Genomic DNA, 12,389 nt, shown 5'->3' on the forward strand with positions numbered 1-12,389 from the left:
CCCCGAAACAAATGGCCGTATCGAGCCCTTTGCTCCCTTGGACACAGACGTGTGACCGGATCAGGTGACAAACTTCAAGCATCGAAGAGATATCACAGCGCACTTACAATCACACAAAATTCTGCGTTTTATTCAAATGATAGCCAAAGTACTCGGTTATCGAAAAATAATGGATATCCTACAGGATTCTGAAGCCGAGACCTGTGGATCTGACTGATTTCTGTTGTGGGAGCTATAAACACTTGCTGTTCCTCCAGACCAAAGCAGTTAAATCACTAGTCGGGGTAGGGAAAACACTCCAAACACCCGTTTAACTGACTCTGAAGTACCTCAGCCTACAAAAAATTATTCTACATTTTTGTTGAGCCAGCATCAAACCTCTTTGCTCCTGAAGAAGCTGACAGAGATGGCAGCCTAAAGTTCACCACTTAAAAGCAAATTCTCGATGCAGAGAGTTTGCAAAGTGCTTCAGAGCTCACAACCACACCACAGCCTCCTACTTCTTCCCAAAAATCACTTACTTCTTCCTAAAAGCCCCGCAAAATAGCGAACTTCCATAGGGAAAGCTAAAGAAACAGAGAGAAGGTGACCTGGGCAGGAGGCGCCTGGGCAGAGCAGCAGAACCCCAATTCCAACCCAGAGACCTCTGGCGTCGGGAAGCCTTTCCCACTCCGTCTTCTTCGCGCACCGAACCGCTACGCCACTCTGCCTGTCACTGCACCGCGGATGTCATTACAACAACCCACGCCAATATCTCCTTCTGAATTATAGCAGAGTTTATTTTAATATTTTGTACAGCCAGCATTGGTCTCCAGGAATAAGTTATAATCTTACATAAGTGAGCCCCCCCCCTCAAACCCACCCTTAAGGAATGTTCAACTTTCAGCATTTCTAATTTAGAGGGAAATTATTGAGAGGGTAAGACGCAGTCTGAAGAACGGAAATCAATCTTAATTTGTGAACAAAACTCCTCAGAAGTTCTCAGGGTTTACTTGCATCTAATTGGATTCATGAACAAGCGCAGAGGCCACGTCTTTCAGGACCGCACTCAGAATACATTCACCTCAGGGACAAGTTTATTTTCTGAGATTGGACAGGGTTTTGTTTCCTTTTCCCCACTTCATGCCCCACAGTTCTGCTACGCAGATACATACTTTACAGTCCAGTACAATCGATGCTTGTAACAGATTTTTCCAAAAGGTACTCGTATGCCCATCCCACTTCGTTTATTCGGTTGTTCTCAGCACCACTTAAAACATCTTCATTTCTCACTGTGTATTTTGTTTCTTTAATGCAGCCAAGAGGAACAGACCTCGATATTGCCTTTAAGCAATAAACAACACACAAAACAAATAAATACTTTTAAATCCTTTTAAATGGTAATAGCGTACATACACTGTTCCAGTGCAGAACTTGGTTATCTACTAGGTAAAAAGCACTCCACGGATAGCTCTTCAACGGCAGACTAGGAGCCCCACTCACCTGCTCGCACTCGCATTACTCGAGTAACAGGGGGGAAAAACGAGCAACAGCCTAAGAGGAATTCCTCTCTCTTCCATGCTCAGAGAATTGCCAGTGTCCGATATTAAGCAATTCACATTCTCAAGCGCAAATAAAGCAAAAAGAGGTTGTACAAACATTTCCTTCTCCCTCTCTGAAAAGCATGCCCAACTCTGAAATAGTTCAGACAGCTCTGGGAAACACCAACCGACAAAAAAACAGAGTCAAGAGCCACCGGCCTTACAGATTATAATGCCCCAGTAGAAGGAGCCCTTCTGGGGCCCCCTACAGACCTTTCCCCCTCAGAGGAAAGCGGTTTCACCAGAAAGTGCCTCCTTGCTACACCTCTCGGCTTTGGCCGGCGTATGCCAGCACACCAACACACCACGGGGGCGGCTGTACGTGTCTTTTAGAAAACTGGTGCAAGTGAAAAGCCCGACCATCGGACCTGATCCGGAATCCCCATCAAAGGGTTGGTGACAGTCTTATTTGTCCTGACTGAAAATGGGCAGGTGAATACTCGGGTACTGGGGGGGTTTATTTAATTAAGGAAAGGTTCAGCCAAGCCTTAAAGCCTTATAAAGCCATTTAAGCTGAAAACAAGGTCTGGATTCAGAAACTGAATGCTCCTTCCTCATTATTTTGAAACATTTTGCAACAGTGATCAGAAAGTTTAAGAATGCTTTAAAAGTTAGTATTTTTGATGTCAAAAGGAAGGCAAGCTCACCACTGTGTTGCACCTTCCTTTCCTAAAAGGGTCCGCAAATTTTGGCAAAAGGAAACGTGCGGGGAAAACGTTTTGTGTTTCCTACAGAGATCAAAACTGTTGCTAAAGCTATGGAAACTTTCACAGAAAATGAGCCAATGTAGCACCGTACTCCACAAGAGCATCCCAAAATGCTTTACAATACAACAGAAGAAGAACACTTACATGAATGTTATATACCTGTCCAAGGCATATTTTCTGATGCCACGTCGTGAGTTTTTTTCCCTTTAAGAAATTATGTCCCAGTTAGAGTAAAGCAAACCCTTTCTTTTAACTGTTCTTGTCAATGTGTTCTGTATATACAACCCTTAAAATACACTTAAAAATAGCTGCACACATTTTGTATCGTTATACTAGAGAAGGGCAGTCCAGACAGACCATGCTTCTCAGTATGTTAAAAATTGTAAATAAAACCCAACCAGACTCGCTCTCCTCTGGCGCCCGCTTTGGCCCAAAGGAGGGAAGGGAAGGAACAAGCAGTTTTAAAATGGGAGTCTTTCACAAAACACGCTACTTACAAATCTCAGGTTAATTTCCTCAAGCAGTTTTCTATCAAATCCTTTCTTAAATATTTGAGGTCACACACCGCCATCTCAGCAATGAAATCTGTTGCAACATGCATGTGTCAGCTTCCCACTCAACCAACTGCAACCCTGAGGATTTTTCTGGCCTGGTAGAAAGAGGAAATGTTACACAATTCCTGAAGTATGGCTGGTCCTCCGTTTCAAAACTCCGTGTGATTCCCTTGATGGTTCTTGGACACACACCCACACTTTTTGTTTTTCCTCTAATACACGTTTCCCTCTAACCAACATGCAGATTTCTCCTCCCAATCATCCACATCTCGATGTCCCAATGAAACCATCCACGTCATCCGTCCAGAGGTTTTCCCAGGTAGACCAAAGTCACTTCTGTGTTACCATACACAGCAGACACTGCTGGATACAGGCAAACTTTTGGCAGTCCTCTGAAGGCAACTCCCAAGAACTCATAGCCCCTCTCAAATGCTAATGTTTTGTCTTCCATGTCCAGGATAACTCGAATCCTTTCACCTATCTGGAAACAGAGACAGGAGGGGGGAATTGGAAAAAAAAAAATACAGAGAAAGAGTCAGCATATTCAAACAGAGACAGAAAAATAAAAAAACATAGCCCATGTAGAATGCAGCCGATAATTTTAATGCAAGGCTTTCCTGTTTCTCGTGACTGCATTAATTTTACAACAGGAATTTGTCAATTTTGCTCAAATGCACAAGGATCCTGAGTACTTCTGCTACCCGTTTCCAGAGGGCAGCACGTACCTAACACGATAATAAACACAACCCTTCTCACGTGAACCCCACAAGAGCAGCAAGAGTGAGCATACTACCTGCCATATGCTTCAGAATAACGCAGAGCTTTGGAAACTTGGTAATGGCCTCCAAGTTACCTGAAATCCATATTTAGCTGTTGCCATTGCTGAGCAGTAATTGCTCCATGAAGAGCAATTGTAAAGCCAACAAACTTATTTTAAAATGGTAAGTGCCACATACAAAATATAGCACAATACACTACTGACTACGCAGGTGCTGTCACTGACAGAGGTATTCCCTCACCAAGGCAGATGGAAATTCCAGTGCAAAGCTTAGGCAAAATAAGCATGAAAAACCTTTTATATATACATATATACACACACACAAATGAAACCAACACCAAAGACAGCAAGAGACTTGGATCTGGGCGTGCATGGTGCTCCCTGCATTTATCTAGTACACGCTATTTTAGACACAAATAGAAGTCCCAGACACAAGCAGCAAGCACAGCAGGACACCACACAAACTCCAGATTCTTCAACAGACAGCCCCAATGCTGGGGATTTCTTCTAACCAACTCATTTTTCTTCTTACCAGCACTAAAAAACACACGTGATTCCTTGAAGTATATTTTCTCCGAGCAGATCATTGTACACGCCTTACTAAACACAAAATACTCCAAAGGGTCACCGCTTTGAGCTCTCGCCCACTTTTACAGAGAAAGCGGTGACTGCATTCACCCGTGAGCCCCGACGTGAGCTGGAGACTCTCGACTTCAAAACCCTTCCTCACCCTGTTGCTGCAGAAAGGCCTAGGCAAGGACAGCAGAAAGCAACCACAAAAGGTCGGGTCTGAAAAGTGCTGACCCAATTTGCATGCTAGGGAACATGCAAATAGAAAGAGATCTAAATCTCTTTAATTACACTAATTTTAGGTATTATTTCCCCAAATGGCAGGTACAGCCTTCAGACAGAATTAAGTGCTCGGCGGTCAACTTTTTCTTGAAATTTAGGAACATCAGATACAAGTTACTACACAGACCTTCACCCACAACTGAAACATAAGCCAATGCTCGTACAAAGCCACGGCATTATGAGATGGAAATTATAATGCATACAGCTTAAGTTGTAACAGGAGGAAATCCAGCAGTCAAAATGTAGTTGCGCAAGCAGCCAGAAGAACAAAGATAAACTCTCCTACAGGGACAAAAAGGTGGAATGGCACTTGCTATTTAATAACCTGAAATTATCTGAACATCACATCCCAGCATCCCAGCCAAGGGATGTCACCTATGGGAACGCTGCCAGCGAGCAAACAAGCAGCACTCAGCACTGCTGCAGGTTTTTGCAGGAAGACTCTTGCCTAAGCACTAACCTCAGCTCACACTGCCCTACAACAAGAGGGTAAAATACCACAGACGTTCCGCCTCGCTGTGAGGCAAGTCGTTACTTCAGAAGGCTACATCAGCCTTTTCAGCTTTTCTTTCAAAAAGCAACATGGTGTCTAAACAGACACCCATGGAACATGCTTTGCACTCAATATTTGAAATAAAAGTGGAGAAACAACTGAGAGTCAGGTGTGCTGAACACCACACAGGAAAAGGCTCACAAGGCAGAAGGATCTGCCTTCCGCAGGGAATGCAGAGAGACCCTTAGGCGGACATTTAGGACCAATTCAGCAGACAGCCAGGACACGCAAGGGAGGAAGTTCTTGATGGCCAGCCACCGTCAGACATGGTGGAGCTTCCAACCTGTGCCAAGCCCCACTCACCTGGTATTTGGGCGCGTTATTGCACTGGGGGAAACTGCCGTTCACCTCCCCGTTATGCAGCAAGTTATTGTCCACCAGGTTCCAGCCCCAACTCTGGTCGTCGCTCCCCAGCAGGGCCACGTACCCCTGGCACTGCATGGCCGCCCGCTTCGTGGCGATGCCGATGACAGCGACGGTGCCCAGCGGGCCCTCCCACCAGACCTCCCAGGCGTGGCGGCCCTCGCTGAAACCGATCTTGGTCCGCGCCCCGTCCGTGCTCTGGGCGATGGGGTTGCGGTGCAGCGTGAAGCCGTTCTTCTTGATGTAGACGTTCCGTGAGCAGTCGTTGGTGCTGAAGGCGTGGTGGAAGGCACGGACCTAGGGGAGGAGGAGAAAGGGGTGAAGATAAAATACCTGCCACGTTTCTTAAGGTCCCCCCTCGATTTCCGATGGCGGGTGGGCCAAGCAGCTGGGGGGGGTGTCCCTGAGGGGCTGGGGGGCTACTGAGGGGGATTGTCCTCGAGGGGCTGAGGGGGGATATTGTCTCCAAGGGGTGCTGAGTATCTGGGGGGGGGGGAATTGTCCTCGAGAGGCTGGGGGGGCTGCTGAGCATCGGTGGGGACTGTCGCCGAGGGGCTGGAGGGACGAGGGGGGGGATTGTCCCCGAGGGGCTGCGGCGGGTGGTGGGGGGTGTCCCCGGGGGGCTGGGGGGTGCCGGGCTTACCTTGCCCTTGTAGGTGGGCACGTTGCAGAGGATGTCGGTGCGCAGGGCCTCCTCGGCCAGGCAGCGGGCCGCCAAGCTGCGCCACACCTCGCTGTTCTCGTCGCCGTGCAGGACGCGATGCCACAGCTTACAGACCAGCGCGCAGCTCCTCAGCTCCCGCAGCTCCAGGTAGGAGAACACCAGCTCCAGCACCCGCCCCGGCAACCGCCAGCCCGGCCCTCCCGCCGCCGCCGCCGCCGCCCCCCCGCCGGGGCCCGCCGCCATCGCCTCCCTCCCGCTCCCCGAGAGCCCCGCGGGCGGCGGGCCGGGCCGCGAGGGCCGCGCTGCCCCTCCCCTGGCCGGCGACAGCGGCGGCGGGCCCCGGGCCCAGCGCCCTCCCACCCAAGGCCCCTCACGGCCCCTCACGGCGAGGGGGCGCCCGCGCCCGGCGCCGCCATCTCCGCCCGTCCCGCCCGGCGGCGCATGCGCGGAGCGGCGGCCGGCGGCGGCGAGGTGAGGCGGCGCGGAGGGGCCCGGCGGGGCGGGGCGGCGGCGCCTTCACACCCACCCACCCCCCTACGGTGACCGGGAAGGGCCCGTCGCACCCCCCCGGGCCGCGGGTGGAGGGGGCGAGGGGCTCCCGAGCTGGCCTCCCCGGAGTCGGGCCTACCGGGACAGAGGGGCGGCCGGGAAAGGTGGTCTCCGTCGCCGGAGCGGGGGAGGCCGGCCGCGAACCGGCGAGCCGAGTTGCGGGTAAGGTCCCCGGCGGTGTCTATGGTTGTATTTAATCGACGAGACTGAAGTTTCCCTGGTGGATGGGATGGGGTCTAGCTGCTCTTTAGACCGGGCTCGGCCAAAGTCACACGCGAAACATAACGTCGTTAAAAAAAAAACAAAATTAACAAAACCCCTTTTATGGCCCAATAATGCCATAAAACTATAGACTTAAGGCAGCGCCCCAGTCGCCGAAGCCGTAGCTCCCACAGACTCTGCGTTGCTGTCTGCACCCCTACCTTGGTATTAGCTCTCCTTCCCCCGCAGCATCCTGGTCTCTCCAGAACTTGTGTTTTTGTATTGCTCTTTCCCCCCAACCCCACTTCATTTTCTGCTGGTTTGGTCCCCTGAACAGACCCCTCGCGCCAAGGAGAGGGCTGGGAGCACAGTAAGCTGGATGGGCGCGCTTTGAGGCCTGATTAAACCCGTTGAGAACCTCATAACTACCTCCCTTGAACAGGTAACGCCTTTTGAAAAAGATGACATTGTTTATCGTTTTATGCAAACACGCTTTAGTCTTTACCAGTCAGGAGAAAATTACGAGTTTGGTGTCTTCCCCTTGCCCCTCTCCAGCTCATCCCCTTGGGAGCTATGCCCCCGTTTAGTCAGGCACGCCGTGTCCTTGCGCGCTGAGGAAGCAGCTCTCGCCTCGGCGGCCCCGTCAGCACAGTGCGGGTCCAGGTGCCAGCACCGCTGCCGTTCCGCGCTCTCCTGGCTGGTGTTGATGCTGTTTGAGCCAAGGCTTCACTGGGGCACTGATCTGTGGAGGTGCCTGTTGAGTTTCAAGCAGTTTGCGTTACAGTCACCGCGACGATCTTATTGCTTAGATAAGCTTTCCACTGTAATGAGACCGGCACCAGCTCAGTTCAGGGTTTGTTTCTTTTTGTTGCAGAGGTGTCCCTGAAACATGGCGGACAAATGGACTGGAGGACATTCGTCCTCTATACTGTGCTTGAACGCAAACACAGAAGGGCTGGTGGCTTCAGGCGCGGAGCGAGGCGAGCTCACGCTGTGGGATGGGGGAAGCACTCCAGCAGGACAGCTCCAGCTCCCCAAGGCGGACGACGTGACCTCCGTGGTGTTCTCTGCCCGCCATCCCACCAGGCTGTACACCTCCCACGGAGAAACTATCAGTTTGCTGGATGTCCGATCCCTCAAGGAGCCCATTGAACGCTTCCACGTGAATGAGGAGGAGATCAACTGCCTGTCAGTGAACGAGACCGAGAGTTTCTTGGCTGCGGCAGATGACTCGGGGGCAATAAAGATCATGGACTTGGAAAACAAGAAAGTCAGCCGGTCCTTGAGACACTCAAACATCTGCTCCTCTGTTGTCTTTCGACCTCAGAGGCCTCAAAGCCTTGTTTCCTGTGGACTGGACATGCAGGTGATTTGCATAGAAGTAGATGGTTATCGGAGAAGCGAAACGATAACTACCCACCTGTGTAGCCAGGCACCAACAGACTTTCACTAAGACTCAGGGTGTACAGCCTGCAGTTGCCAGAAAGCTGCTTAACTTAAAGTAGTTTTGGTGGAGAAGCTGCGCCATTTTCTACTCGGCAGTTCCTCTCCCTATTTTTATCTTTATTAATAGTTACATTATAGAAGTAGGTGGGGTGGGGGGAAATGTGAAAGTGGTGCAAAGCACGCTCTGGCCACATTAGCTCTCTGTTGGACCCAAAACCAGAAGTTGTCCTAAGTTATGGCTGCAGAGGAAATGCAGAACAAGTCATTTTTATAAATTTATCCTTTGTTCTGACTAACCTCTTGGAAGCGTTAAGTGTTCTTTGCCCTTTATGCTTTTCCATGCCACTTGTGGAAGCGCTCTGAGAAAAACCATGCTAGGAGTTAACGCGGTTTTAGGTTACGTTGCCAAAGCAGGCCACCCAGAACGGCTCTTTTTCAGTAATTTCTTTCCAGTGGTTGAGATCTGACCACATTCCTAGTTTAGCACAAGATTAAAACTATCACTTCTACAAAGGTTTCCGTGGTTCTAGTGGTATTAGGGTGAAGTTGCTTTGACAGCGATGAGCAGTTTCACTGTGTGTTCTCCAAACCAAAGAGCATCTAACACTCATTAGAACAAATACATGCTGATATTTAGCATAAGCAGTATTTTTCCATATTAAAGCCATGGATCATAGAATCATAGGATCATATAACTTCAGTAAGTATAAATATCCAAATAGGGGCAGATTGATGGAAGCCTGCCAGGTTTAGACTTTGCCAAATTTTCAGAAATTTTCTGAATTCTTTTTTTATTCATTTATTCATAGGTTGACTAAAAGATGGATGTAGGATTTTAAATGGAAGTACCGTGAGAAACTTCTTTGCAGATATACCAAAGTGGTAGTCAGAGAGTAGTAAATGCTCGGCATCTTAGACGGGTGACTTAGTTTCAGGTCCCTAAAATGCAGGTTCACAAGCCTATGGCTGGAAACTTTTTTTTATCGGAATTGTAACCATTGATATATACCACTTCTGTGCGAGTGAAATGGTGGGGGTTTTTGTGACTTTCTAGTTTTAGTATGGTTTACTGTAGCTTGGGAAGTTGGCTTTTAGGTGAAAGCCAGGATCCCAGATTAGTAGGAATTTGTTAGTGTGGTTTTGTGCAATGAAAAGAACGTTTTTCTGCATCAAGGCTGGCTTTAAGATACATCATTTCACAAAGAGAAGCTGAGCTGCAATAGTCTGAAATGCTGAGCTGCAGCATGTCTTTGGACAAGTTACGAGCCCTACAAGCATCAAGCTCGTACGTCAAACCCTCACTGAAGCTGTATCTGATGAGAACTGAAATTTAGGTTGCTGGAGTTTTTTCAGAAGTTCCATGGAAGCAGGGAAAATGCCAGGAGGACTGAAAATACTTAGTTTGCAGAAAACTTGTTAGGACTTGCTGAATTCATAAAGCTGATGCAGTGCTGTCTGTGATGAAAACGGGAGTATGCCTTAAGCATTAGGACCCAGCCTCTCTGATTTACTCTGCTCTGCACAGTCATCGTGGAAAGTTTTCCCTTTCATCGGTAGCAAAGTAGTTTTAATGTAGCAGCAACAGCAGTGGCTAAAACAGAAAAGTGACGAGAAACAACGTATTTTTGATATTTTAGTGTGATTTGGATTACAGGAACGCAGAGCCAGTGTGACAGCTCTTTTGTGGCCCAAATTTAGAGACGCCTGTACTTTCTACTGGAGATTATTAGTGGAGGAATATTTTTATTAATAACAAATTGAAGCTTTGATTAAAAAAAGCCAACTGCACACCAGTACTGCATTAGATTGACTTGTGCTTTCCTATCTCTTGGCCTTGAAAATGACAATCAATGAAAAAGTATTGAGAGAATTATTTTTAACTGGTGCAGTATAAATCTATGGTACTTGAATTGCTGTATGAGACGCAGGATTCATTTGAAGGCACAGTTATTGCTTCATGAGGGGCCTGGAGGTGGGGTGGCATTTTAAAAGCAAGCCTAAAAGCTCAACCTCCCCCCAGTCTCATCAGGAAAAGTACGCCCTGCCTTGATAGGGAAATAGCACAAACCAGATCTACTCATTGGATAAAAAAAACAAAACAACAAAAAAAAAAACATATATGTCTGAAGGCCTGAACTACTGTTTGCCTTTTGCTGTTCCATTTTTCAAACATGTTCATGGAAGAGATTATTTTAGGACAAGTACGTAGCAGAGACAGAACTAAAATTCAGAATGATAACGATCTCCATTTACTGCTAGCGTTTCCGTGTCCCTCCTTTTAAATAATTGATGTGCAGTATATTATGATTACTGCTGCTGAGATGAATGCAAAAGCACTTAGAACAGCTTTTTCATCCATTTTGTGGTCTAAAGGTCTGAGTCATTGACTCTGCTGAGTAGGGCAGCACGAGGCTTTGGAAAGCGCGCCATAAAGATCTGCCGTATTTATCAGGTGAACTTCAACCACCCCTCACAACACATCTTGCGTCTCTGGCGCTCATGCGTAGCCTTTGCTAGAGCAAGAAGTGTGGTTGTGTATTTTTACTATTAGTTTGGATTTCATGTAAAATGGACAAATTCATTGATTCATGCTTTTTTTTTTCAAGGTTATGCTGTGGAACCTGCAGAAAGCTCGCCCCTTGTGGACCACAAATCTGCAGGAGTGTGACACGGAGGAAGACAGTCCACAGTCAGCTGGCCAGTTCTTTAACCCGCCGCTAGCACATTCCCTGTCTGTCGCATCGTGTGGCAACATCTTTGGCTGCGGAGCTCAAGACGGCAAAGTCAGAATATTCAGGGTCACCGGTGTCAAGTTCGAACGTGAGCTGGAGTTTCAAGGTCACAGTTTGGGAGTATCGCAGGTCCTCTTTATGCCAGAAGCGTACTGGTTGTTGACTGGAGGAAATGACGGGAAAGTCTTGCTCTGGGATGTCAGCAGTGAGGTTGGAAAGCAGCAGAAAAGTCCAGCAAAATCTCTGCAGAGAAAGAAGGCCCAAGCACCCGCTTCCACCAAAAAAGATGGAAAGCTCAACAAAGTGGCTTCAAATGAACATGCTAGAGTTTTACCAAAGCTAACCATTGAGCACGGAGAGAAGGTGAACTGGATCTCGTGCGCAGAGATCAAAGGCTCCAAGAGAGTATTAGTTGCTGATCAGAGCAGTTCTGTATCTGTGTATCCGTTGCCAGAACCTTAGAAGCTGAGACGTCTAAAGAAATTTGTGGGGGAAAACCACTTCTTGGAGAGTTTGAAATGAGCCCAGTTACATCCGCTGACAGTGAGCTGAACAGTGAAACCTGCCGCGTCCTTCGGAAGGGGATTTGCTGTGCACTCACACAATACTCACCATGTAACTGGCCTCGCGCTGTTTTTCAGCGGCTGTTGGTATTCACTGCAGCTGTTTCTTGCAGGGTTGGCAGTTTGCTTCTTGAATTTAAGTGAAACAGGTTTCAATATATTTAGGGGTAATATTACTTCATGACTGAGCTGACCTAAAGTTAGAGGAAGAAATTCACGCACCCATAATGCTAAATGAGGATGCTGAGCAGTGACAGAGATGTCACTGGCTGAGCTCCTTGCATTTTGAACTATTGCAGTGCTTTACCGTACTCTCCCCACTAAACTGAGTCACAGTTAGCTTAAACTGGCCGTAGTGGAAATATATTTTTAATTGGTTTGTCAGGAGCTGCATATAAGACTAGAGAAGCATCAACTAATGAGTAATCAAATTAGTTTGTCATCGCCAAGTGGATTTTTTCGCACTGCAGTAAAAGAAGGAGCAGGGGACAATGTTAACATCTGTTTGATGGGTCAGCTGTCTTATGCATTTAGTTGTTTATCCCAGGGGGAAAAAAAAAAAGCTATTAACACTTGTCTTAATAAATGCTTTCTCTCTCATGGCTTCCTTGTGCTTCTACTCAGTCTAATATTGCCAAACACACAAAGTTGTCTCGAGAAGGGTATTGTAAGCCCCATCACAGGGGGAACACAAAGGGCCAAAGGCACGGCTCCTCCTTACCCAAATACTTCCACTGCTGTCTTCCCAAAGCTTTAGAAACACAACAAGCAGAATTCGGCTTGCTGGAAACATCTCTTAATTTGCAAATTGAAGATGGGGAGAATGTGGGAATGCTGCAGCTCTTGA

The 12,389-nt window shown here is 47.9% G+C and overlaps 2 protein-coding genes across 7 annotated transcripts; one reads left to right on the forward strand and one right to left on the reverse strand.

Annotated features, from left to right (window-relative positions):
• Positions 1–954: 954 nt before the first annotated feature.
• Positions 955–6,309, reverse strand: FBXO45 (F-box protein 45). 5 transcript variants are annotated; one of them, XR_008467192.1, is made up of 5 exons: positions 6,031–6,294; positions 5,328–5,684; positions 2,785–3,322; positions 2,432–2,491; positions 955–1,323 (listed from the first exon to the last, which is right to left on the reverse strand). XR_008467192.1 is itself a non-coding variant. In XM_054207310.1 (3 exons), exons 1-3 carry the CDS (start codon positions 6,292–6,294, stop codon positions 3,137–3,139), a joined length of 807 nt encoding a protein of 268 aa, XP_054063285.1. In that variant the 5' UTR covers positions 6,295–6,309; the 3' UTR covers positions 2,781–3,136. The 5 variants fall into 5 exon arrangements, 1 of the variants encoding a protein (XP_054063285.1); XR_008467191.1 differs by lacking the exon at positions 2,432–2,491; XR_008467189.1 differs by having other exon boundaries at positions 955–2,491.
• Positions 6,310–6,502: 193 nt separating this feature from the next.
• Positions 6,503–12,142, forward strand: WDR53 (WD repeat domain 53). 2 transcript variants are annotated; one of them, XM_054207306.1, is made up of 4 exons: positions 6,503–6,762; positions 7,139–7,243; positions 7,676–8,167; positions 10,854–12,142. In XM_054207306.1, the coding sequence occupies exons 3-4, from the start codon at positions 7,691–7,693 to the stop codon at positions 11,439–11,441; spliced, it is 1,065 nt and encodes a 354-aa protein (XP_054063281.1). In that variant the 5' UTR covers positions 6,503–6,762; positions 7,139–7,243; positions 7,676–7,690; the 3' UTR covers positions 11,442–12,142. The 2 variants fall into 2 exon arrangements, with proteins under 2 accessions (XP_054063281.1, XP_054063282.1); XM_054207307.1 differs by lacking the exon at positions 7,139–7,243.
• The last annotated feature ends 247 nt before the right edge of the window (positions 12,143–12,389 follow it).

The sequence above is a fragment of the Rissa tridactyla genome, chromosome 6 (assembly GCF_028500815.1).
Source record: "Rissa tridactyla isolate bRisTri1 chromosome 6, bRisTri1.patW.cur.20221130, whole genome shotgun sequence".
Lineage (NCBI taxonomy): Eukaryota > Metazoa > Chordata > Aves > Charadriiformes > Laridae > Rissa > Rissa tridactyla.

Coding starts and splice junctions, on each gene's coding strand:
- FBXO45 (XM_054207310.1), bottom strand. CDS start 6,294: ATGGCGGCGGGCCCCGGCGGGGGGGCGGCGGCGGCGGCGGCGGGAGGG. Junction 5,685..6,030: donor TGCCCACCTACAAGGGCAAG/GTAAGCCCGGCA, acceptor CTCCTCCCCTAG/GTCCGTGCCTTCCACCACGC. Junction 3,323..5,327: donor ATAACGCGCCCAAATACCAG/GTGAGTGGGGCT, acceptor CTCTGTTTCCAG/ATAGGTGAAAGGATTCGAGT.
- WDR53 (XM_054207306.1), top strand. CDS start 7,691: ATGGCGGACAAATGGACTGGAGGACATTCGTCCTCTATACTGTGCTTG. Junction 8,168..10,853: donor CCTGTGGACTGGACATGCAG/GTGATTTGCATA, acceptor TTTTTTTTCAAG/GTTATGCTGTGGAACCTGCA.